The sequence below is a fragment of the Schistocerca serialis genome, chromosome 3 (assembly GCF_023864345.2).
Source record: "Schistocerca serialis cubense isolate TAMUIC-IGC-003099 chromosome 3, iqSchSeri2.2, whole genome shotgun sequence".
Classification (NCBI taxonomy): Eukaryota; Metazoa; Arthropoda; class Insecta; order Orthoptera; family Acrididae; genus Schistocerca; species Schistocerca serialis.
In genome coordinates, this window is record NC_064640.1 from 813,289,526 (window position 1) to 813,317,410 (window position 27,885).

Here is a 27,885-nt window from a genome sequence, read left to right on the forward strand (position 1 = left end):
GGGTAAGTGTTTTCAATATTTTTATGTGTTCAGGCTGTGGAAAGATGATGAGAATGAGATTTGTCATCAGTTGATATCTCACCATTTTTGAAATGGGAAAACCACTCACACTTCAGTTTTTACCATAGCATAGTCCTTTTATGCCATTTTTAACATTTCAAGCATTTCTGTTCTTTTGTCTGGGCGAAACTGTAAATTTCACCACTGCACGCTGTTCACGAAAATCAGCCATTGCAAAAACGAAAGTCAGACAAAACAGGTGTCTATAAATTCTGCTGAAACTATTCCTGACCTCCTTCAGCAATGGCACTTGGCGTATTGACTCTGTAATGTTTGCTGTATTCAATCCTAGTGGCAAAACAAAGTACTACAAAAGTTCTGCCCACCAAAAAATTTGTTTGGTTTCTTTTGGGTACCCCCCCCCCCCCCCCCTCATATTTTCTGATGATTGGGAAGCATGCTAGTATTTGGTCTTGCTGATTAGTCCCAGTCATTCCCTTGTGGTACTCAATAACACATCTCAGTTTCAAAGTACGATTGGTTCCTTGTATAATCATATCGACTGTTTCATTTTTGTCATCGTAAAATGAACATCTTGGTTATCTTTCCATTTTACGAGTATTCGATTGCAGCTCATCGTTCTGTATTCCCTCTCTTTAATTTAACTTTTCAGAAATATTTTGGCACATTCTTTCTATTCACACATACTGTTACAGTGATATTTGTTCTATAATTGCGTGATAGTGTCATAAGTAATTTTGGTGAAAAGTACCAATTATCTAGATATAAAGTGTGTCCTCTGTGTAACTCTGACTACAATAGCTCTTTGACAGCACTTTTGGAGGAATCGTCCCATATTTGATGGATTGAATTGTTTGTAAGATACGGGTCCCTTAAATTTCATGAATGATCATTGATAGTAATGTCGTGTTTCATTTTTTACACTTCTTTAAAGTCTTGATTCAGATACCTGGTCACAGGTCTTATTTTGCTCAATTTGTCTGTATTGGCAAGCAGATCATTATTTGCAAAGTGTAACCATCTTGTAATTTGTAGATATCTTTCTAGCACCATTGTTTTTCTAAATATGGGCATTTATGTAACAGCCATCTTTGACCAGTTCGGTTAAATTATTGTTTTATTTTTCACCTGCACCAGTATTATGGACAATGCTAAATATCTTTTAACTACATTACAATTCACAGGAAAGCAATTGTTGATGCTTCTTCATACTCTGTTTGGATTGGTTCGTATTTGTTCTTCATACCGGTTAGTCTCAGTTACAGTACTCTCTCAGATCATGTTATCAAATACTATACTGAATATATCTTATTCACTTTTATTTGCTCCTACTTGATGTAAGATTGCCTGTTTCATGCCTGGAGTCATTGTATAGTTCTGGATTGTTTGACTCTTTTTGATTTCTTTCAAATCCAAGGTTCTGGCAGTTGATCTTCATCAGTGGTTCATCCTCAATAACTAATCTACCTGCATTTTTGTCGTACAGGATGTATGATGTCACTGTTGGTAGCAGAAGTATCAAAATAACAGTCTCTGTTCTCCTCACAACGTTTATGTTTTATGGGGATACGTCCCTAAGATTTAACAACGTATATTTATATGTGAGAAAGTAACCGAGAATAACATGTAACTGGGTGTGATACAAAGTGACAATAAGAACTATCACAAGTGTGATCTCTGTTGTGTGTAGGAGGTCACATCACAAGTTGCGACCATCATACCACAGGCTGGGCCCGCCAGGTTTGCATTTCACATGACTGATGTCATGGGCCAGGCTTGTGATCATCACAGTTGGTCCGAATTCTGGACCATAAGTTTCGCTGAAGAGTACTCTCTGTGAAACTGAACTGGGATTCTACCTGGACCTCACAACTAATTTGTTTTCAACTCTTTCGGTTGCTCCTCAACAGTAGGATTGCCTACTACTGTGTCCTCCATATGAGAGTCTGTGTGACACTCTAACAATGGTATATTTGTACAGTCCTGCTTGAATGATTTCATAAACATGAAATTTAAAACTTCAACTTCCCTTTTGTCATCTTTTAATGCCACACCGGACTCATCAACAACTGACTGGATAGAAGCTTTTGACTCGCTTAGCAATTTTACTTAGGACCTGAATTTCCTTGGTTTCTCAGTGAGGTATCACACTGTGGTGACATATACTATCCCTGACCTCCTTGAACTTAATCGTATTGCCTTTTTCTGCACCCCAAGTCATGGGCATACCAGGGAATGAACTGGCTGGATGACTAGAGAAGCGATTACTCCTCCTCCCTCCCCCCTCCCGTTATTCACTTTTACACTCCCCGGTGCAGATTTGCAGGTGCAGTTAAGGCCTCTGCTCATCTCGAGATGGAACAACAACTGGTGGGCTACTGCACCCTCTAATAAATTCTGCACTATCAAGGAGACTACTGCTTTGTGGCACTCTTCCTTCCGTTCATCCCCTATATTGTTGGCGACACCCCAAATCAATTTCGGCTTCCTGACCAGTGTTCGGTTTATACTGCGGAGCTTTACGCTGTTCTCCAGGCTGTCCACTACATCCGCCGCCATCAGCGGATACAGTATGTTATCTGTTCAGATTCTCTCAGCTCTCTCCTCAGTTTCCAAGCTCTTTACCCTGTCCACCCTCTGGTCCACCGGATTCAGGACTGTCTGCACTTGCTCCACCTGGGGGGCGTCTTGGTGGCGTTCCTCTGGCTCCCGGGACACGTTGGTATCTGTGGAAATGAGGCGGCCGATATAGCGGCCAAGGCTGCAGTCTCTCTTCTTCGGCCAGCTATTCAATCGATTCCCTTTGCCGATCCACGGAGCGTTTTATGACGTCGTGTTGTTCTTTTATGGCACACACATTGATCGACACTTCCCCATAATAAATTGCGGGACGTGAAAGCTCTTCCTTATGCTTGGACCTCGTCCTCCCGAACGCGTCGTCGGGAGGAGGTAATTTAAACTAGACTCTGGATAGGGCACTGTCTTTTTAGCCATCGACATCTTTTAAGCGGCGATCCTCCCCCACTCTGTCCCCACTGCTCTCAGCTGTGGACGGTAGGACACCTTTTAATTGAATGCCTCTATTTTACTCAGTTACGCGCCCGTCTACAGCTGTCGCCTGATATATCGTCAGTTTTAGCAGATGACACGCGCTCGGCCGATTGCTTTCTCGAGTTTATTAGTGCCAGTGAAATGACGTCAGTCATTTGAAGCTTTTTTTGGGGACAACCAACCCCTTTCTGTAGTGGATGTTTAAGCCTTCCTTCTGCTTTTAGTTTCTCCAATTTTTTGAGTTTCGTTCCCATTGCTGCCGTTTTCCATTTTCGGTTTTTTACTGTTTCCTAAGTCACGGACCGGGCGCTAATGACCATAGCAGTTTTGTGCCCTAAAACCAAAACAAAAAAAAGAAAGAGAGAGAGAGAGAGAGAGACTGACTATATAGGTATTGTAGTTCATCCAATGAACTACGTCAGCTTTTTAAAATTCATCGAGAGCTCCCTATCCCAACAATAACAAACAGGTTTTTGTTCTGTTATAGCTACTTTGGAATGTCTCGGAGCCCAGCAGTTGTGATCGCTTATATGATGAAGAAGTACTGCCTCTCCTATGATGATGCATTTGAAATGTAAGTACCCAATTGGAAATAATAACAAGCTATTTAGCTTTTATAATGTGATTGTGGAACTTGATAATGAAAATGTTGATATTTTGTTGTAAATTCCTGAAGCTAATTCAAATTAGTGCTGTGTGGATTATTAATATTGGTGTCTAACAGTAATGAGTCTGAACTAAATATTTATGAAACAAATGATGTAAACTACCCTCACTCCCCCTCAGGCTCTGCACAACACTCATGCACCCCCCGCCCTCCCCACATGCACGGACACACACACACACACACACACACACACACACACACACACACACACACACCGCCCTCCTGTGGTCGTTTTCTCCACCATCGTACAGCAGTTCGCAAATAACTGAAGACAGTGAGGCATTTTGGCTGTGGTCAGCCCTCTGCGAGCTGTTGCTTTAGGTTGTAGCAGCAATGGAGAAACTGGCATGTCAAATGGGATGTCTCAGATGTCGCGCATTTCATCCATGGGCTCTGCTAATGAGGCACCCTCCAGTGTACCGACTGTGTGGGATATGCGCTCACTGCAGAATCAGTGGCAGGTAACACATTCACATTGCTGAAGATGGAGAATCAATGTGGGGACTGTGGCTGTATGACCTTGCCCATACACCTTGTGAATAGACAAGTGGCTGCTCCTTCAGTGGGGTCCATGCAGACACATGGGGAGGATTTGTGTTACCAGGATCTCTAATGTTAGGTACTGTATAGAACCCCTTTAGGGAAATAGTGTCCAGTGCTGGAAAGAGGTCTAGTTTGTGCTTGATATGGCTGCTGGGGGCCACACATATGTAAGGGGTCCTGTGAGTGTTGAAGGTGGAGGGTGCAGTCACCTGCAAGTTGTATGTTGTGTTGACACAAATGATGCTTGTCGCTTTGATTCGGAGGCCATTGTCGGTTTGTTCAGGCAGCTGGCAGTAATTGTGAAGACCACTAGCCTCACTTGTGGGCACAAGCAGAGATTACAATTTACAGTTCATGATTGGAGTATTTTGGTTTGGAGTCATATGTAGGGTCTCAACTAGAGGCTCAATCTATTCTGTGCCAGACTTGGCTGTAGATTTCTTGACCTTTGTTATGGGGTGGGGAATTGTAGGACCTGTCAAAGGAAAGAGGTGCACTACACAGAGGAAGCAGCAACTCTGGCAGCAGAAAACTTGTGGAGTGCAGATTTTTTTACCCCCCCCCCCCCCCCCCCAGGTTAGGCGATAGTTTTGAGGTTCTCCAATGAATGGTTGCTAGATGATACACAGTGTGTGCAGTCAGATCATGTACAAAGTAAAGACATTTTAACATTTTATATGTCAAAATTTTAACATTAAACTGTGAAAAAAATTTATAACAAAGTTCCTAAAGAAAGAACAGACCAGCAAAATTATGGACCAGTATTCTTAAGATCAGAATTATGAAACAAATTCAAAGTTCAAATATAATAAATGATGAATGCTGGCCGTGATGATAGCAATGTAACATCAGCTCCATGACAGTACAGTACTTGCATGGTTAAAAGTGATGTTGAGAGATAATTATCAGTGCTAAGAATGAGTACACTGGTAGTTTTCTATGAAAGAGCTCCTCGGCTGTGATCAATTGGACATAGTCAATAATGTGGACATGTTAAGTTAAAATGGAAAGTACCTGGTCGATGAAGCCAGTTAACTGGCTATGGGGCCAGCCAGTAGGCCATGCTACGGGTGTGCTGTGGTGTGGCATCAGCAACAACTGGGCGGACTTTGCAACATCAGTGGTTTGATCAGGCTGGTGTTGACTGCTGTGGCTAGTGGCACCTGGCCCTGCTGATGTAGTGTGGCTTGTGGTGTGTGTTGCGGACAGGTTAGTGACTTTGTACAGCTACTGTTCTGAGCTTTTCATGGCAAACGACAGAGAGGTCTAATAAACATGCTCAGTGTGGGCGACATTTTGGAGGAAATTATGGAGTTTATTGATAAAGTGATCTCTGGATCTAAAAAAAACGGTTAAGGCAGAAGAAATGAAGAAAATGATCGCCTTGTGGGCAATTCATAAGTTATCACAACAACGAAATTACAGCAAGTCAAATAGGAAAATGAGGGCCTGAGAGCCAAATAAAGAAAATAAGTACACCTCGTACCAGTGTTGTGGCTAGACAAGTGCTGCAGAGAAATGAGAAAATGTAACTGACAAAATTAATATAGCAATTAAGAAACAGAGTAATACTGTTTTTGTAAAGTCTTGTACAAATGAGGACAAACAAGCAGATCTGCGTAAAACAGATGGATAGAATGAAAAATACAGTTATTGTGAAAACAGCTTCAGAAGATGATACTGCAGGATTAATGAATAATACAACTCTGCAAGAGCCTCACTTGCGAACTACTGCAAAAAATAAACCCTTTCATTATAACTTACAATGTCCCTTCAGACATGGAGGTACTGCAACTAAAGGAGATTGTGTATGCACAGAACTTTGAAGGGGACATGAAAGGGATCATTTTGACTCCGTTTATTCCAGAATGTAAAACTGGACCAAAAGGAAGGAAAGTAGTTCATTTCATAATGGAGGTAGGACCCGACATGAGCGAAGTCCTTCTCAACGACAAAAGGTATATAGCTATTAAGGACTATGTAGTAGTCCACCACAGCAATAAATATCATTATTATAACCCTACACCAGGAAAGAAATCACTTGTGCTCACTGTGGGGAAGATGGATGTAAGAAGTTAGACTGTGGAAAGAGCAGACACAATCCAGTTTTAGTACTGTGTGTGAGAAGTACAAGGTTATTAATGCAAGTCAGAATGACATCGAGTATAATGAAAATCAGAATGACAGCCAAACCTATCAGATGTTCCTAGACAGACTTGCCCTATGCATCAATTTTGGGTAAAAGACTAATAATATCTGATGACAGAACATTATGAAATGAGAAGATAACTTGTCAAATATGTAAGAAGGCAGAAATTTTTATGCAGGTGAGAGTACGGAATTTTTGGCAGAAAAGAAAAAAATAAAAGTTTTACTAGAGATGCAGGTAACTTCAGATGGAGGAGAATCATTTGCAACCATGCCATAAAAACAAATGGAATCTGTACAGCATTTACTAAACCTGGAAACATGGGTTGCACATTGAAAAAGAGTACAATAATGCCCCAACTAAAGAAGTTACCCAAATTCGATACAATGAGCTTTCAAGTGCAACTAGAAAAAAATGAAAAACACTACAAAGCACCATCCCATTTCAGCCAAGTACTGGTAAAGGAACAGAACTAACCACAAAGATAAATATTATGTTCAACGGAAGAGATGCCAACACACCTTAAAATCTTGAGTCAGCACAACCAAGACTTCACAACACACACATTGAGGGAACGATGTACAAATTAACTGAGAGTAAAATAGACATAAATCAGCAACGACTCTATGAAGGGAATGAAAATGCACTCTGCCTTGCCAGTAGTGAGGCATATAATAAGGACTAAGCATCCGAAACTAAGATCTATAACATTTCTTGTGCCTGATGCTGTAGATTGTGTTCAGTTGGGGTCAAAGAAACTATGTATTGACCCTCAGTCCTCAGCTGCTGGAGAACATACTGCTTAGTTTTTTGTAGAAGAAATATAGTGTATGCTGTTGAGCAGTTTGTTATACCACATGGTAGAACTGCATCTGAACCTCAGCAACCATAGCCCAAACTGCTACTTTTAGCATATACACTCCATAGATGGACAGAAGGTATTTAAAAATTGCCCAGCTAAATTGTATGAGAAGTCAGTGTCATGCATGAAATATGCAAAGTAACTGAAGAAATGAAGTTCGATATTCTATGCTTACAGGAACTGTATATAAAAGATGGGAAATTTCCTGGATTGGGAAAACAAAAAGATGTTTAATGATCCAGTCAAACAAGAGATCATTGAGAGTCCATTATGAGCATACTCTTTTTGTTGTACATTTTTTGATAAATACTCACAGTAGTTATATTTCTGTGGTAGTTGTTTAAATCTGAATAAATTTGAAATAGTAGCTATACACAGTGAGCCGTAAATGGCATTGACATACAAACACAAAATTGTTTTCCCCATATTCCTCTGTCTGGCTCTGCAAGCAATTTATTAAAACTGAGAAATCTAAGTGGAACTTTTGAGTACCCCTGTGTGGATGGATAAGCCAGGAAGAAATATCTGGAAGACTGCACAACTTGTTCACACTGTAAAAAGCTTTCTTTGAGCCTTTGGGTACTCGTTCCATTTACATCTCAAATTTCGTGTGCCACGAGACTGTACACTCTGTCTCTGTTAGCAACATGGAGTGTACATAGACTTATATGATTGCTCATATTTTACAATGAGATGAGTTTTTACCCATTCATTTTGTGGGTCATAATTCCAGGATGAAAAAATAACAATTCCTTATTTGTTTTGTATAGTATTATGTAGACCTCAGTTTCACTACCTGTGGTCTATCAGTTTCAATACCAGTGTTTTACTGGATATGGCTGTGTTTGAGGTTTTATAAACTTTCCTGTGAGAACCTGAGAGCTGGGACACTCAAGTTTACAGAGAACCAATTGTTTAATGTAGAATTTCAGCAGACATTGTCGAAGTTCTAGTAAAGAGATTACCAACACTGTACTTGGCTGTCTTCTTCCAGAATATTGACTGATACCCGATTTGAGATCCTTACCAGATAGGATTGATGGAGGACAATGAAAAAGTTCAAATAAGGACAGCTCATTTTGGTTTGTCACAAAATAGAGGAGAGTGTGTTATGGTATGATACAAGAGTTCAGATGGCAATCAATAAAACAAAGATGTTTTTTGTTGCAGCAAGACCTTTGCATGAAATTTCAATCACCAACTTTATCCTTCAAATGCAAAAATATTTTGTGGATTCTCACCTACATAAGGAGAAATGCCCACTGTCATAAAATAACAGAAATCGGAGCTCACACGGAAAGATTTTGGTATTCATTTTTCCTCACCTGCTATTTGAAAATTGAATGGTTGAGAAATAATCTGAAAGTGATTCTGTGAACCCTGTACCAAGATGTAAGTTTGGGTTACAGGGTAGTCATATAGCTGTAGGTGTACCACTCTTTCAGTTTCTCAGGATTTTCAGATTCTCTTGATTTTTCTCATTACTTTGAAGTAATATAATAAATGGACATGTAATTGCTGCATGCGTAATAACAAAATTCCTACAGAACATCAGTGGAATATTTGTTCGTGATTCAAAATGTCTTGTTCATGAGCATTTTTACAGTAAAATATTTTATGTAATTTCGTAAATTTTGATGCAGTGTTTGTATTGGCAATACATACTGATACTAATCATCCACACGTTGTGAGTTTCACTAATATCATTTATAAAGCTATGTTGAAATCTGTGTTTCTTACTATATATGTTTAGTGAGTGAATGTGTAAAGCTTCAAAACTCAATAAATATGCTCAAGTGATTAAATGTTTTCACTTGGAATTACTTATGTGAAAACTGTGATTTAGTTATGATTAACTCATTTGTGTTGTTTCAGAGTGAAAAGTAAGAGAAATGTAACAATGCCGAATCAAGGATTTCAGCTTCAGCTGCAACTTTATCATGTTATGGGGTGGAAAATTGATAAAAAGAACCTACAGTTTCGTCTTTTCAGACTACAGATAGCAGCAGAAAATGTAAAGAAAGGTATGTAATCATGTCATTTGGAGTGAAATTATTATTGTTTTAAATAATTATTATGTCATCAGATAGTTGTCACTTTGGCATCCTTTGTTTTTATTGATTCTGCATATTTTTTACAATTTCATGTATTGTGAATGAAGGAGAATGTGCTGGAAGTTCTCAAAAATTAACTTAAGAAACACAACAAAATATAACATATGAAATGTAGTGGTCTTTCTAACAAGTTTCTGTAATTAGTATTCTTACCTAAAGCTGAATTTGCAAAATAGCTTTTGTTAATCACTGATGGATGTTTGAATGTATTTCATGACTACATGATACCATGCCCTGCATAATTTTCAGTGCCAAACTAATTCAAGAGAAGTACAGAGTTCAAAGCTATCCATTGTGTATGGCTTTTACAGACTTGTCAAGGCCTTAGGCACAGTAAAGCAAGATGGACTGTGGGCTATACTAAAATTACTGCTCAGAGAGAACTATTTTAAGTCCTCACAGGAGTTGGATAGGGAAGTTAGTTGCCCTCACATGATTTTAGGTTTAAAAAATGTGTAAAATATGTTCTCTAAAAATAACTCACACATTGCTATCAGTGAATAAGTCACAAAGAAGGAATATGGTTGAATGATCTGAAGAAATGGTACAGATAGTGTTCAAGTCTAGACTATTAATCTGCTGTAATCCATTTCTTGACCTAGTGTTGAAATATCTGAAGCTCTAAAACACCTACACTCCTGGAAATGGAAAAAAGAACACATTGACACCGGTGTGTCAGACCCACCATACTTGCTCCGGACACTGCGAGAGGGCTGTACAAGCAATGATCACATGCACGGCACAGCGGACACACCAGGAACCGCGGTGTTGGCCGTCGAATGGCGCTAGCTGCGCAGCATTTGTGCACCGCCGCCGTCAGTGTCAGCCAGTTTGCCGTGGCATACGGAGCTCCATCGCAGTCTTTAACACTGGTAGCATGCCGCGACAGCGTGGACGTGAACCGTATGTGCAGTTGACGGACTTTGAGTGAGGGCGTATAGTGGGCATGCGGGAGGCCAGGTGGACGTACCGCCGAATTGCTCAACACGTGGGGCGTGAGGTCTCCACAATACATCGATGTTGTCGCCAGTGGTCGGCGGAAGGTGCACGTGCCCGTCGACCTGGGACCGGACCGCAGCGACGCACGGATGCACGCCAAGACCGTAGGATCCTACGCAGTGCCGTAGGGGACCGCACCGCCACTTCCCAGCAAATTAGGGACACTGTTGCTCCTGGGGTATCGGCGAGGACCATTCGCAACCGTCTCCATGAAGCTGGGCTACGGTCCCGCACACCGTTAGGCCGTCTTCCGCTCACGCCCCAACATCGTGCAGCCCGCCTCCAGTGGTGTCGCGACAGGCGTGAATGGAGGGACGAATGGAGACGTGTCGTCTTCAGCGATGAGAGTCGCTTCTGCCTTGGTGCCAATGATGGTCGTATGCGTGTTTGGCGCCATGCAGGTGAGCGCCACAATCAGGACTGCATACAACCGAGGCACACAGGGCCAACACCCGGCATCATGGTGTGGGGAGCGATCTCCTACACTGGCCGTACACCACTGGTGATCGTCGAGGGGACACTGAATAGTGCACGGTACATCCAAACCGTCATCGAACCCATCGTTCTACCATTCCTAGACCGGCAAGGGAACTTGCTGTTCCAACAAGACAATGCACGTCCGCATGTATCCCGTGCCAGCCAACGTGCTTTAGAAGGTGTACGTCAACTACCCTGGCCAGCAAGATCTCCAGATCTGTCCCCCATTGAGCATGTTTGGGACTGGATGAAGCGTCGTCTCACGCGGTCTGCACGTCCAGCACGAACGCTGGTCCAACTGAGGCGCCAGGTGGAAATGGCATGGCAAGCCGTTCCACAGGACTACATCCAGCATGTCTACGATCGTCTACATGGGAGAATAGCAGCCTGCATTGCTGCGAAAGGTGGATATACACTGTACTAGTGCCGACATTGTGCATGCTCTGTTGCCGGTGTCTATGTGCCTGTGGTTCTGTCAGTGTAATCATGTGATGTATCTGACCCCAGGAATGTGTCAATAAAGTTTCCCCTTCCTGGAACAATGAATTCACGGTGTTCTTATTTCAATTTCCAGGAGTGTAGATGACATACTTCTGTTGCAGAGGGAAACAATTTAAGCATTTAAGCCTCTTCAGATTTTGGGAGAGGCAAGTCTGAGGTGATGAATTTGATACACCTTGTGCTGTGAAAAGTGTTCCAGACAGGGATAGTGGAGGCAATGAAATCGACATTGTCAAATACATATTGACAGCGTGTTACACTTTGAAAAGGCTTTTCAATGTGACAGACAGCTGAGAGCTCCAGCTGCTGAGCTTTTTCACATAACAGTTCACTTAAAAACCACAAATAAGTACTCACTTGATGAATTGAAAATAACTCCACTATACAGGGTGTTACAAAAAGGTACGGCCAAACTTTCAGAAAACATTCCTCACACACAAATAAAGAAAAGATGTTATGTGGACATGTGTCCGGAAACCCTTAATTTCCATGTTAGAGCTCATTTTAGTTTTGTCAGTATGTACTGTACTTCCTCGGTTCAGCGCCAGTTGGCCCAATTGAAGGAAGGTAATATTGACTTCGGTGCTTGTGTCGACATGCGACTCATTGCTCTACAGTACTAGCATCAAGCACATTAGTAGGTAGCATCAACAGGTTAGTGTTCATCACGAACGTGGTTTTGCAGTTAGTGCAATGTTTACAAATGCGGAGTTGGCAGATGCCCATTTGATGTATGGATTAGCACGGGGCAATAGCCGTGGCGCGGTACGTTTGTATCAAGACAGATTTCCAGAACGGTGTCCCAACAGGAAGACGTTCGAAGCAATTGATCGGTGTCTTAGGGGGCACGGAACATTCCAGCCTATGACTCGCGACTGGGGAAGACATAGAACGATGAGGACACCTGCAATGGACGAGGCAATTCTTCGTGCAGTTGACTATAACCCTAATGTCAGCGTCAGAGAAGTTGCTGCTGTACAAGGTAACGTTGACCACGTCACTGTATGGAGAGTGCTACGGGCGAACCAGTTGTTTCCGTACCATGTACAGCATGTGCAGGCACTATCAGCAGCTGATTGGCCTCCACGGGTACACTTCTGTGAATGGTTCATCTAACAATGTGTCAATCCTCATTTCAGTGCAAATGTGTAAATTTTCACAATCAATATGTGTGGGCTGACGAGAATCCGCATGCAATTGTGCAATCACGTCATCAACACAGATTTTCTGTGAACGTTTGGGCAGGTATTGTTGGTGATGTCTTGATTGGGTCCCATGTTCTTCCACCTACGCTCAATGGAGCACGTTATCATGATTTCATACGGGATACTCTACCTGTGCTGCTAGAACATGTGCCTTTACAAGTACGACACAACATGTGGTTCATGCACGATGGAGCTTCTGCACATTTGAGTCGAAGTGTTCGTACGCTTCTCAACAACAGATTCGGTGACAGATGGATTGGTAGAGGCAATTCCGTGGCCTCCACGCTCTCCTGACCTCAACCCTCTTGAATTTCATTTATGGGGGCATTTGAAAGCTCTTGTCTACGCAACCCCGGTACCAAATGTAGAGACTCTTCCTGCTCGTATTGTGGACGGCTGTGATACAATACGCCATTCTCCAGGGCTGCATCAGCGCATCGGGGATTCCATGCGACGGAGGATGGATGCATGTATCCTCGCTAACGGAGGACATTTTGAACATTTCCTGTAACAAAGTGTTTGAAGTCACGCTGGTACGTTCTGTTGCTGTGTGTTTCCATTCCACGATTAATATGATTTGAAGAGAAGTAATAAAATGAGCTCTAACATGGAAAGTAAGCGTTTCCGGACACGTGTCCCCATAACATATTTTCTTTCTTTGTGTGTGAGGAATGTTTCCTGAAAGTTTGGCCATACCTTTTTGTAACACCCTGTATAAACAGACGCTCAGTGAAGTTATTTTGTATACTCATGTAAGAGAACTGGAGCAGTGATCACAGTGAGGGAATTTGTCTTACCCAGAAGAACGCAACAGCTGCCATACAGTATGACTTAGGAATCAGTTTGTCCTCTAGCAGTATAGAATACTGTGCAATGATTTGTGTGGATTTTGTCCATATGCAGTACTTGCATTAGTGTTATTAGTAACTCATACCTGCATTCCATGTAGTGTTAACACATTTTGTTTAAAATAAACACTCGCTGTGCACATCTGCACACTGCCTCACCAGTGATTCATACGTCGTGCTGTGGAGGGCCTGTAAAACACCCTGTAGTTTCTTCCTGTGACGTAGTGGAGTAGACAGAGTGGGAATGACCTGCTTGACCTTCAATTTGCAGACCTATGAGGGAGGGAAGTGTATGTCCACAATCCTGCAACCTACACTCCCTTGTGCTTCTACTTCCCACATCCCCCCCCCCCCTCCTCCTCCCTCCATCACCTTCCACCGTTCACCTTGTTGCACCCCCAGAACACAATTTCTCTCTTAATACAGCTCTACTTCACATAAAGATAGACTTTAATTTTATACCATTACAATCAGCAATTTTTCCAGCCACTGAATGCAGAAAAAAATGTATAGGACCTTTTTTGTAGGAAATTTTATGTAGTTTAATTTTGTGCTGGGAAACATTCTCGCTAGAAGACATGCTCTTAGAGTTATCAGAGAAAAGCCAAAACAGTGACCCATAAACCCACCCCCACTCCAATGCTCACACCCGACCAGTCAGGATTTTTAGGATGTTGTTAGGAACACTCCCTCCTAGCACTGTGCAAAAATTTGTGATTACACGACTTTTCCCCTAATTTTCCTTCGTGGAGTGAACTAAAATTTTATAATTTCTACTCACTTCACTAAGAGTGTAGCTACTGTTTTTATTAATTCTACTGGTGCATGTACAAAGTATTGCTGCTGCTTTTACTGTAGTGTCCCAGTGAAATGAAGTGAGAGATACGTGGTATCTTCAGAGCTGATCTTTTGTTCTGTAAGACTGCATTCTAATATTGCTGTCTATATAAGGGACATGAGTCGATCCAACAGTCATCCATTGTTTGATGATGAAGATGGTGCAGATCTTCAGGCAGTTGAGTTTCTACTTAAATGTTTGTATTTCTGACGAAATGCCTGGCCACCAAGATAATTTTGCAGAGTTTAGTAGACTATTTTCCAGGTGATAATGAAAAACCACTGTTGCCAAACGGTTGCAGATGAATTAAAATTATGTAATTAATTTTACAACTCAGCAAAAGCATAGTAATTTTGCTTTGTTCCGTTAAACTGTTCACAGAAAAAACCACGTTTTTCTTGTTTACTTTCTCCTTGTATTTATTATTGCAACAGTTTAACATCTCAGTTAAATGATTGAATTAACCAACATTACTGTCTAGAATGTGACTAACACAAATGTCAAACTTGTACACAGTTGTGAAGGAAAAGCAAGTGGTGTTGCTGTAGCCTGATAAGTCACAATGAATTACGATGACATTGTGGCCTGACTTGCTCTACTACTTGACACAATTATGTGTGATGAATGTATATAGTCCTTAGTTGGTTACAGTGCATTCTTAGGACACATGACTAAGAGATACAGTGAAACTTCATTTATCCACATATGTGGGACCTTAGGTCATGCAGATGACCAAAAATCCTGAAACCCAGGAGATCAGGAAAAAATAGAATGACATGGGTTGAATGCTATAAACACGTTATATTTATTTTTGATGTAAAGACAAAAATTACATGTTATTTCCATGTAATGCTGACTGGTGTTGAGCTCCATAGCTCACTTTGCCACTCCTAGTGATGTCTAGTGCCTAATTTAGTAAACTGGACTGATTAGCTTTGCCAGTATAAACTGCTCCCTACCAGGAACTTTGAAACTGCATTTGTGAGTGCATACCTGTCCTCTTGTTTAGGGCAGGTTGGTATTGCTGAGGACCACGGTGAGCAGAAATTGTCAGTTACCTTGGAGAATTTGCAGTGAGCAGACGTGTGTCAGCCAGGCAAGCACATCAGTGAGCAGAGTGCATTGTTATAATATTAGAGAAAAGGTTACCTTGGAGACACTACAGCGAGCAAATGGATGTGTCAGCCTGGCAAGTGCTGCAGTGAGTGGAATCCATTGTTTCTTGCCATCTGTTAGAATAACAGGTAACCTGGAGACACAGTTATGAATGGTAGTATGTCTTGGCCAACCAAGCACTGCAGCAGGCAGAAGTGTGAGATTTGTAAAGTAGTATGCACTAGCGCTTTTTATACTATGGAATAAAGTATTTTTACATAACAAGTGGAAATACACTGAGGGGACAAAAGTCTTCAATAGCAATATGCACATGTACAGATGACGGCAGTATCGCATACAAAAGGTGTAAAAGAGCAGTGTATTAGCAGATCTGTCATTTGTACTCAGGGGATTAATGTGAAAAGGTTTCCAATGTGATTATGGCCACACAATGGGAATTAAGAGTCTGAACACATAATGGCATTTGGAGCTAGATGCGTTGGACATTCCATTTCGAAAATTGTTAGGGAATTCAGTATCCCGAAACCCATAGTGTCGAGAATATCAAATTCCAGGCAGTACCTCTCACTACGGCCTTCACTTAACAACCTAGAGCAGCAGCCGCCTTTGTGTAGAGCTGTTAGTGGTAACAGACAACCAACACTACGTGAAATAACTGCATAAACCAATGTGGGATGTACTACGAACATATCCATTAGGACATCATGGTAAAATGTGGCATTAATGGGCTATGGTAACAGACGACTGATGTGAGTGCTTTTGCTAACAGCACAACATCGCCTGAAGTAACTCTGCTGAGCTCGTCACCATATCGATTGAATCCTATATGACAGGAAAACTATGGCCTGGTCAGGTGAGTCCTTATTTCAGTTGCTAAGGGTTAGTGTGTGGCACAGACCCCATGAAACCAGGTACCCAAGTTGTCAACGAGGCACTTTGTAAGCTGGTGGTGGCTCCATAATGATGTGGGCTGTGTGTACAGAGAATGGGTTGGGTCCTCCGGTCCAATTGAACTGATCATTGACTGGAAATGGTTATGTTCAACTGGTTGGAGACCATTTGCAATCATTCACGGACTTCACGATCCCAAACAATGATAGAATTTTTGAGGATGACAATGTGCAATGTCAGAACATTCTGGACAGTTCAAGTGAATGATTTGGCCACCCAGATTGCCCGGCATGAAACCCTTCGAACATTTATGGGACTTCATTGAGAGGTCAGTTTGTGCGCAAAATCCTGCACCGACAACACTTACACAATTATGGACAGCTGTAGATGCATCGTGGCTCAATATTTCTGCAGAAGACTTCCAATGACTTGTGGAGTCCATCCCACATGAAGTTGCTGCTCTATGCCACAATATTAGGATGTATCCCAAGACTTTTGTCACCTCAGTGTAGTTTTCGCAGCAGTCGCTGAAATAGTGTAACTGAGGTGGAAAAAGGGGAACCAGCCCGTATTCGCTGAGGCAGATGGAAAACCGCCTTAAAAACCATCCACAGACTGGTCGTCTCACCAGACATCAACGCTAATCCGCCAGGCGGATTCATGCCGGGGACCAGCACGCCTTCCCACCCGGAAGGCAGTATGTTAGACCGCACGGCTAACCAGGAGGGCTGTATGATAATACAAAAATAATTGCAGCCAGACATGCAAAGGCTTTGTTGACCTCGTATGCAGTCGATCATGGCATGGCAACCTGTTACAGGCAATTAATCAATCGTGTGTAGCCATTTGAAGGCCTTGGAGGCTCTTAAACCTGACATTCCACTACATGAAGTCATTCGTTTGGAAGCAATTCTGACTGCTGTGTGACCTACCGACTGTGTGTGTCCATGTTCACCACTTAGAATCAACTGATAGACTTTTTAGAAAAGAAAGTCAGGCTCTTGAGCTGATCGGTGTCTTTTTAGGAAAAAAAAGGTCAGGCTCTTGATTTGATTGGCTTCAGGGACATCACTTCTAAGGATCTGCAAGGAAATACCAGTAACTCAAATCAAACAGGGCATGCCAGGAAGGCTCATCTGCTTAAAAAAAAAGCTGAACCTAGTACATAGTGTCGGAAGTTCCATGCGGCTTTTTGCAGATGATGCTGTAGTATACAGAGAAGTTGCAGCATTAGAAAATTGCAGTGAAATGCAGGAAGATCTGCAGCGGATAGGCACTTGGTGCAGGGAGTGGCAACTGACCCTTAACATAGACAAATGTAATGTATTGCGAATACATAGAAAGAAGGATCCTTTATTGTATGATTATATGATAGCAGAACAAACACTGGTAGCAGTTACTTCTGTAAAATATGTGGGAGTATGTGTACGGAACAATTTGAAGTGGAATGATCATATAAAATTAATTGTTGGTAAGGCGGGTGCCAGGTTGAGATTCATTGGGAGAGTCCTTAGAAAATGTAGTCCATCAACAAACGAGGTGGCTTACAAAACACTCATTCGACCTATACTTGAGTATTGCTCATCAGTGTGGGATCCGTACCAGGTCGGGTTGACGGAGGAGATAGCGAAGATCCACAGAAGAGTGGCGCATTTTGTCACAAGGTTATTTGGTAAGCGTGATAGTGTTACAGAGATGTTTAGCAAACTCAAGTGGCAGACTCTGCAAGAGAGGTACTCTGCATCGCAGTGTAGCTTGCTGTCCAGGTTTCGAGAGGGTGCATTTATGGATGAGGTATCGAATATATTGCTTCCCCCTACGTATACCTCCCGAGGAGATCACAAATGTGAAATTAGAGAGATTCGAGCACGCACGGAGGGTTTCCGGCAGTCGTTCTTCCCGAGAACCATACGCGACTGGAACGGGAAAGTTAGGTAATGACAGTGGCATGTAAAGTGCCCTCTGCCACACACCGTTGGGTGGCTTGCGGAGTATAAATGTAGATGTAGATGCTGAGGAGGCATGTCAATTTTATAATGAATCTCATGCCATCAGCAAATGCAAGGGCTTTCAAGCACTAAATATCGATTAGCAACAGACATTTGTAACAAGAAATAAGCTTTGCTCTTGTGCACATGCCCTAGTAACTTCTCAAATAAATGTGAGGTTTCTCCTTGTAAGACCTCTAAATGAAGGCACAATATACTGCTATTGCTCCACAAGTCAGCTAATTCAAAGGATAGACAGAATTGTGGATCTGGAAGCCTACAGAGGTGAGATCTCACATAAACTGTGATACTTTGTTGGCAACTGCTGTTGTCAACATTAAAGGCGGCATGAGTTGGCAGCAGTCTTGTAGAGTGCTGCTAGGTAGTGCAATCCAGCTGTCTTTTATATCTAAGAACATGGCATATAAATTAAAATTGAAATGAAATAGTAATATTCTGTGAATGGCATAAACAATGCCTTTGCAGACTCAGTGTCTTATACATATATTGTTGAAGTGTCATCTAGGTTTAGCAACTTTCATATTAGAACCAGTTATGCTATTTGTGGACAATGTCACCAGTGACTTACCAGCAAGCAATATAGGCATAAGATTTTGGAATGTCCCTCTTGATCTACCAGTTGCTGATCCCGAATTCATAGTACATTTAATTCTTGGTGCTGAGATTTTCATCAATGTTGTATGTAGAGAAAGGTTGGAGAAACCAAATCACAATGACTGATTGAAACTAAATGTGGCTGGATTTTGTCTGGTAGAATTACTTCAATTTCATGCATCATGCCTCCTCTTACAGTGACCACGTGCTTTGTTATTGGTTACAATCTAGTCACCAAACTGCGAAGGTTTTGGGACCTAGTGGAACTGTCTTCCAATGCCATGATAAACAGGAAAAAGTATGTGAGGCTCACTTTCAGGTGCCACACAGCTCGAAAGTGGGAGGTTTGTGGTTTGGCCACCAGTGAAACTTGACTGTTAACCCTTAGGTGAATCATGACAACAAGGCCTCTCGATGACTGGACCATCTTGAGCAGAGATTTAAAAGGTAACTGAATCTGAAAAGGAAATATGCCACATTCGTGTATTGAACTATGACTCATGGAGGATGGTTGGTCCCACTATCCAACCAGATTTATTGTCCCATATTATAAAATTAATGTGAGTCTGTCAGATGACGTAGCAAAAATGTATCAACAGGTCTCTCTGTCTCCATGCTGATGATAGGAAACTGCAGAGAATTCAGTGGTGCGAATCGCCATCTAAACCAATGCCGGAATATAAATTACCTACAGTCACTTATGGAACTGCTCCTGCAGCCTTTCTTGTGACTACATATCTACAACAGTTGGCTGTGGAAGCTCAGGACAGGTTTCTAGTGGCATCATAAACTTTGTTGTGTAGCTGCTATGTGAGAGACTTCTTTGGTGACCCAACTATCTGCTTTTCGGGATTTTCCACTGAGGAAATGGCATTCCAATAGTTACAAAGTTATGGAACAAATTCCAGTGCGGGACAAGAGAAACATATTTGCCTTGTAATCTCACTGCCGAAGAAGCCATAAAACTTTAGGAATCTTATGGCACCCTAACTCTGACACATTTCAGTGCCGTGTACAGTTGAAAAATCATCAGTGCTTAAAGATTAGCAAGCATAATGTTATGTCTACAATAGCATCTATTTTTGACCCACTAGGACTTCTGGGTCCAGCAGTCATAATGTACAAGCTGTTCAGACAGTACTTGGGGCAACTAAGTCTTGATTGGGGTGAAACTCTTCCATCCAACCCAGTTAATGAATGGCGTGCCCTTTATGTGTAGTTGCCTTCCGTAAATGATATTTTGAATAGAAGTAAGATCATTCCCTGTCGTCAATATGATAAACTAAAAATCCATCTTTTTGTGATGCTTCACAGTTGCTATATGGTGCTTGTGTATGTATCGGATATGTTCTTCCCAGTAACAATGTTGTAGTTTCGTTGGCTGCAGCCAAATCTCATTTTGCACCTGTCGGACAACACACACTACCATGACTGGAATCATGTGGTGCACTGCTTTTTGCTCAACTCATTTGCAAGGTAGAAATTGTCTTAGACGTCATAAAAAATAGTGTTGTACATCTGTGGATGGACTCCACAATAGTTCTCTATTGCCGGCAACATAGTCCTTGTCACTGGAAAACTTTTGTTGCCAACAGGGTCTGTGAAATTTAGGACTGAGACAGTTTCTAGTTGGAGACATGTTAAATCAGAAGACAGCCCTGCTGATAGCTTATCATGTGGCATTAGTCCCACAGTGGTGGTCTGGCCCTTCATGGCTATCAAACTATGACCTGGACTACAGCAGTTGACCTTTACTTGTGGTAGAAGATACACCAGAAAGAATGTGTGTCCAAGTATCCTTGGCATCTGTCATTAAGCTTGATGATGAATTGCTGTGTAAATATTCTTTATTCAAGAAAACCAACAGGGTTTTGGCTTATGCACTGAGGTTTTCTAACAAGAATAGGTTGCAACAAGCAGACAGAATAACTGGGCCAGTCACCTCACAAGAATGCCAAAATGATATCAAAAGAGCCTTTGGCATAGTTCAACATGGTGAATGTGGCAGTGAGATCACTTTGCTGAAGGTCAATGCCTCTGTTCCACATAATAGCAAATTAGAAGATTTGCACCGGTTCATTGATCCAGAAGGTATTTTATGAGTGGGAGGAAGGTTGATGAATGTTAATGTACCGAATGATGAGTGACATCCTATTATCATACTACATGAGATCATTTGACAAAAATTCTCACTGTGTATGAACATGAAAATCAGTTGTGTTCTGAGTCACAGCTTTCGCTGTCTATGTTCCATAAGACGTTTTGGATTCCCAATGGGCAGAACACAGTCAGAAGCATCATCGGGAAATGTTTGAAAAGCTTTAGGTATAAGTCCTAGGTTGCAGTTCAACTTGTGGGTCAACTACCAACATCTAGAATAAACCAGTCTCATCCTTTCAGTTTTGTGTAGTGGATTATGTAGGCCCTGTAATTGTGAAGCATGGTGGAAGATGGTGTACAGTTACTACCAAGGCCTATATTGCTTTATTTTTATGTATGACAACCAAAGCCATCCACCTATAGTTAGTTAGTGATTTAGTAATGAACTCATTTCTGGCTGTCCTGAGCAGATTCATTGTGAGAAGAGTGAAACCTTCTCACATGTATGGTAATAGTGGTACTGCATGTGTAGGTGCACACAATGAACTTAAACATTTTTTCTGCTGTGATGCTACAGATGAGTGTGGTGAACTTTTCAACCTCAGAGGATATCACTTGGAATTTTACTCGACCTCATGCTCTTTATTTTGGTGGACTGTGGGAAGCAGGGCTCAAATGTATGAAGTCACATCTCAAACGTGTCATTGGCAACGCAGTATTGACATATGAAGACCTGAGTACATTGTTAACTTGGGTAGAAGTGTGTTTAAATTCAAGGCCATTGTGTTCTCTCTCTCATGACGTAGATTCTCCATCTGCTCTCAGTCATGGGCATTTTCTAATTGGACAGCTGTTTGTGCCAATCCTGAACCCTCTGTCCTTAAGATTCCCGCAAACAGGTTGCACAGAGCAGCTGCATCAGTCCTCTTGGAAGAGGTGATGTATTGAATACTTGCATCAGCTGTAGCAATGCAGTAAATACACATCAGAGGGAGCAATGCAGCCCTGGATTGGCATTCATGTTCTGACCAAGACGTATCCTTGCCTCCCTTGGTGTGGATGCTGGGTGTCGTCGAGCAGCTGTTTCCCAATCATGACAAATGTGTGCGTGTAGTGATAGTAAAAACTGCTAATGGACAGATTAAGAGACCTACAGCAAAACTGTCTCTTATGCCTTAGCAGTGAATCAGTTGTGTGTTCCATCTCATTTGTGTGGTGGTAAACAATAGAAGCCCATCACCTAATTGCTGTTTACAGCAACAAATCATACGACACAATCTCAGCTTGAGAAACTGTAAATTTTCACTTGTGGATCGAGTGACTGTTGTCAGCATTAATTTCTTAACCGCTATATTGATGCAGTAATATTTTTCTTGCTTTTTCTGGCCTAAATGTTAAGTACTCTTCATGTCTCTTATGCAGTGTGGCAATAATATTCTCTCTCTCTCTCTCTCTCTCTCTCTCTCTCTCTCTCTCTCTCCCTCTCCCTCTCCCTCTCTCCCCCTCCCTCCCCCTCCCTCCCCCTCCCTCCCCCTCCCTCTCCCCCTCCCCCTCCCCCTCCTCTCCCACTCCCTCTCCCTCTCCCCATCTCTTCCCCCCCCCCTCTCTCTCTCTCTCTCTCTCTCTCTCTCTCTCTCTCTCTCTCTCTCTCTCCCCCCCCCCTCTCCCTCTCCCTCCCCCTCCCCCTCCCTCCCTCCCTCCCCCCCTCTCCCTCTGTCTCTCACCCCCCTGCCTTTTTAATTGTTAATATTTTTCATGTTTTGTATGTGTTCTGACAGTAATATTTTGTTACTTTTTGTGTAGCCTAAATGTTGTATTTTATTTTTATGTGCTCTGAGTTTGTACCTAGTGATATTCATTTGTATTGTTTTCCTTGTTTGGGATTGATATTTTCATTTGTTGCTCATTAAATTTATATTTATCTCGTAAAATGAGAAGTCTCATTGGAATATTATGGTGTCACTGGTAAGTCTACGAAATGGTTTGAGTCTTCTCTAACCAACCAGAAACAAAGGTTGTCATTGTGAAATGCCTGTTCAGTAAGCAGTCTGTCTTCGTTTGATTGGGAATTAATTACATATGATGTTCCTCAAGGTTCCATCTAGGGTCCTTTGCTTTTTCTTGTGTACGTAAATCTGTTACATTGCCAGATGCTAAGTTTGTTTTGTTTGCAGACAATACAAACATTGCAATAAGTACCTAGTCAAGTGCAGATTTCTGCTAATCAAATTTTCACTGACATTAACAAATGATTTAAAGCTAATTCACTGTCATTAAACTTTGAAAAGACCCACTATATGCAGTTCAGAATCTGTAAGAGATTTCCTTCCAGCATATGTACATCATATGAAGACATGCAGATTGAAGAGGTTGGCAGTGTTAAATTTCTGGGATTACAACTCAATAATAAATTCAGTTTGGAAGGGCATACCACAGAATTGCCGAAGTGCCTAAACAAGTCTGTATTTGCAGTGAGAATGATGTCAGATGTAGGAAAAATAAATATAAAAAGAACTTGCATACTTTGCTTACTTTCATTCTGTTATGTCATACGTGGGATAACACATCAAACCAAGCAAAAGTTTTTAGCACGCAAAAGTGTGTACTAAGTATCACTTGTGGTGTAAATTCGAGAACATCTAATAGAAACCTGTTCAAGGAACTTTGTATTCTGACCACTGCTTCTCAGTATATTTATTCCTTAATGAAATTTGTTGCAAGTAATATATATCTATTTCCAACCAATAGCTCAATACATAGTGTCAGTACGAGGAATAAGAATAATCTACATAAAGACCTAAAATCACTTACCTTGGTTCATAAAGTGGTCCAATATTCAGGAACCCCATTTTCGATAAATTGCCAGCAATTATTAATATCTTGGTTTCAGTTAAAGCACGGTTTAAACAGAATTTGAAAGACTTTTTGATGGGCAACTCATTCTACTCTATAGATGAAAATCTTTACAAGGACTGTTAGACCTGCTTGAGTAAAAATGTCTGTTAGATTTCAGTTTTGAGAGCACTTGGTCAAAACAGTCAAGAGTAGATTTTTGTGTAAGATGAATTTATTAAAAGTGCATAACTATGTTTCATCCTGACTGTGTATTCTGTAAATATTAGCAGTTCCAGTTTATTGTAATGTATTCATCTGTTTGACGATCTCCTGACAAATGATAAGGGTAGTGAGTATTATATTCGAATGTTTTATATCGTACTTTCTGACATGTTCCACACTCAGAAGAATCATCTCATTTTTGGGTCTATGGAATGAATCTGATCTAAGAGTGGGAGTATGTTGAGTTCCATAACTCACTTTGCACCCTCCAAGTGCCATCTAGTGGCATGTTGCAAACTGGATAGTTCACCTTCTACAGTATAACCTTCTCCTTGTCTGGGAATATTGTAACTTCAGATGTATGGAACTGGACTTTCCAGGTTTTATATGCATGCAAGTTCTGCCAAGTGGCCATTAAGAGCAGATACATCGGGTGTCCTGGAGATACCATAGTGAACAGAAGTATATCTTGGCCAGCCAAACACTACAGCAGATAGAAATGTACAGTTTGTAAAGTATTGTGGAGTAGCGTCTTGTGTATTATGGAATAAAGTATTTTTACATAACAGGTTGTGTTAAATCTCATCATTGTGGAGAGCAAATAAAGGGAGATTAGTGAGTCCTTTTGTACTATACACTCCAAACCTAAATGTACCAGTGCAGGAGGACCAGAGGCCTGCAAGTGAACTGCATACAACTAAATATCGAGGAAAAAAATCGTGAGATTTATACACTGAAATAATAAATTTCTTTTGAGCCATATCTGTATGTCACCTACATGCAGCATTGTAATGTAGGGATTTCACCAGCATCAGTTCAGCTAAAGAGTTTTTTTTACACGTGTAGTCTTGTAGGACTAAATCAAGGAGCAAATCTTCATGGTCATGGAAATAAATCATTATTTTGACCAACTGTGTTGTTGCCTACATGTGTGTCATAATGCCTTTAGAGTGAGCACCATTTCCATCAGGTAATCCACCATCTCTGTTATCTTTGTTTGCAGATAAACAAATGGCAATAATTTCATCATCAGAAATCACACTGTAACCAATGTCATTGTTTTTTCACAGCATGTCTGAGCATACTGAAATCTTTGCAAATGCTTCATGACAAATTCAGCAGCAATGTTTTTCAACAGTTTTCCTTTATCCATCCTATACAGTTCATGTAAATTTTTGTCCACGGCCACTACAACTTCCTTTTTCTTTGTTGCCAGTTTACACTCTCAACAAATAGGACAATACAGTACTTAACAGCTCAGAGTCAACTTGTTAATTGACACATAGCCAGGATCTGTATATAGCACTCGGTTGAATTTAAATTTAATCGTTATTGTCATAGATTGTTGCCTCTAATCCGGTTAATGAGGTCCAGGTAAACAAAGTTCCACTGTACCACATTTCAGCCTTCTTAAGAATCTAGTATGAATTCAACCTAAAATAGTTTCCTTACTTGTTTGATTTGGGGTACAACATAACAAGAGAAAATTGTTACAGTCAAGATATTGCCAAAAAGCTGTGCAGATGTTGTGAAGCCAGATCCGGGTTTAATCACCGTTAGACCTGAGCCTCTGGTCTATTGTTGCCGTAAGTGTAGGTGAGTTTTGGTAAATGTTTAGTTTACATCACTAGTTCTAAACTGGCATTGAAATTTCTTCCTTATAAGTCTAAGCAAACCAGATAACTGATATTGCAGTGTGTGCCTTGTGCTCATATTGCAGTGTGTGCCTTGTGCTCAAGGGCAGTGTGTAACTTTAGTATTGTCTGTTTCCCATGCTTTTTTGAAATTGCATTAAGATAAAATGTAGAACAATCTAAAATAATAGAAAGTCTAATTAGATATGCTTTTCTATTTAAATGTTAGTTTCTTTCTCACATATACACGAACTGTAGGAGAACCAAGCATTTTATAAGTGGGAAATAATACTGAGTTTCACACTGTAATGTTGGCAGTGGATAGGGAATATGGATCAAATTTATTTACATTCAGTGCAATTTACTTTTTTTAAAAAACAAGCTTATTCAGCTGACTATGTTTGCATATTAGCTCGTTTACCAATAAATCTCTACAAGAAAAGAGTTTCAGTCAGCAGCAGAGTGTGTGCTGTGATTGGAACTTCCTGTCGGATTAAAGCTGTCTTGTAGACCAGGACTTGAAAGGCCAAGTTCGAGATTGGAGTCCCACTCCAGCACACAGATTTAATCTGCCAGAAAGCTTTAAATCTCTAAACATACACAATGTTTCATTGCAGTGTGATAAATGTGCAACAAAACGTAAAATTTTGACAACTCCAATGACAATAGCCTCAGATGGATGTCAGTTTTCAGATTTTTTGCCCATGTGCACATCTTGGAAGGATGCATGTAATTATTGTTTTCTATTATTAATATATATACTACAGAATGTTTTTATGTTTATTCTTTAGCACAGTCTAGCGCCAATATATATGAAGGATAGCTTTGGAAATTGAATGTAAATGTAGTGAAATATTTAAGGATAGATGTCTTTTACTAATTTCAGAGTGTCATTGTTGGCTTTATTGTTAATTTTATGGATTTAGAGCACTGAATGTGAAATGTCACAGCTACTACTCCTTGTGATGTGCATTATAAATTTCTACTTTTCTGGTGTGCTATAGTAAAAAATTGTTGGTAATTTGTAGCAAATTTATCAGCTGCTGTTCTTGTTGAGATTTATTTTTTGGTAGCTTAATTGAAGTTTTAATTCATCAATCATTCAATTAATATCTTGTGGTGCTTCAAGAAATGCAGTTTGAGAAGTTGATCATGATGCCTCCAGTATGAAAACTATATTGAGTGTGTTTGGATTTGCGGTATAATATGAATATTTGTTTAAATACTTAACAGAATTTTTAATATTGAAAAAAATTTGTCAGTTATTTGCTAGATTCACATACAAATATACTCAGCCCATATAAAAATAGTTCTTAACCAGTGTGATATAAAGTTTTAAAAATTTTTGTAGTGTATGGGAAACTTTCTCTGGACCTAGACTATTTCTTTTTTTTTTGAGAAAGTTTCCCATACACTACAAACATTTTTAAAACTTTATATCACACTGGTTAAGAACTATTTTTATATGGGTTGAGTATATTTGTATGTGAATCTAGCAAACAATTGACTTTTTTTTTACAATATTAAAAATTATTTGAGAAAAGGTAGAGAAATCTTTGCTGTTTTTATAGATTTAGAAAAGGCTTTTGACAGAGTTCAGTGGAATAACCTGATGGATATTTTGAAGAGGAAAGGAGTAGATTGGAAAGAGAGACGAGTGATACAGAATCTATATTTACACCAGAAAGCGAGGATAAGGATTGGAAATGAAATGTTAGAAGGAAGCAGCATTGGACGCGGTGTTAGACAAGGTTGTTGCCTTTCCCCACTGATGTTGAATGCATACCTTGAAAAGGTTATTGCGAAAGGCTTAGATGGGAAAAGAGGAATATGTATTGGTGGAAAGAGAATAGAATGTATAAGATTTGCTGATGACGTGGTATTAGTGGCAGAAAGTGAGCGGACAGTGGATAACATGCTGAAAGATCTGAGTGAAGGTTGTGTGGAATATGGGATGCAAACAAACACAGCAAAAACAAAGAGTATGGTCATCAGTACAAGACACAGACTGTCCAATGTTAAAATAGGATAATCTACCATTAGCCAAGTAAGTGCATTTAAATATCATGGAAGCACAATAATTGAAGACTTGAGACGTCACTAGGAGGTGAAAACGCAAATTGCCATAGCGAAGGAGGCATTCAACAGAAAGAGCAGACTCTCATGTGGCAAATTAGATAAAGGTCTAAGGAAAAGGCTTGGCAAATGT

At 40.7% G+C, this 27,885-nt stretch overlaps 1 protein-coding gene across 1 annotated transcript in view; it reads left to right on the top strand.

Annotated features, from left to right (window-relative positions):
- The window catches only part of LOC126469590 (dual specificity protein phosphatase MPK-4), a 132,446-nt gene that overhangs the window by 71,739 nt on the left and 32,822 nt on the right, over positions 1-27,885 (top strand). The window contains exons 5-7 of the mRNA XM_050096711.1: positions 3,560-3,646; positions 9,169-9,317; positions 25,539-25,638. Of these exons, the coding sequence (XP_049952668.1) occupies positions 3,560-3,646; positions 9,169-9,317; positions 25,539-25,638 (336 nt within the window). The remainder of the gene's footprint in view (positions 1-3,559; positions 3,647-9,168; positions 9,318-25,538; positions 25,639-27,885) is intronic.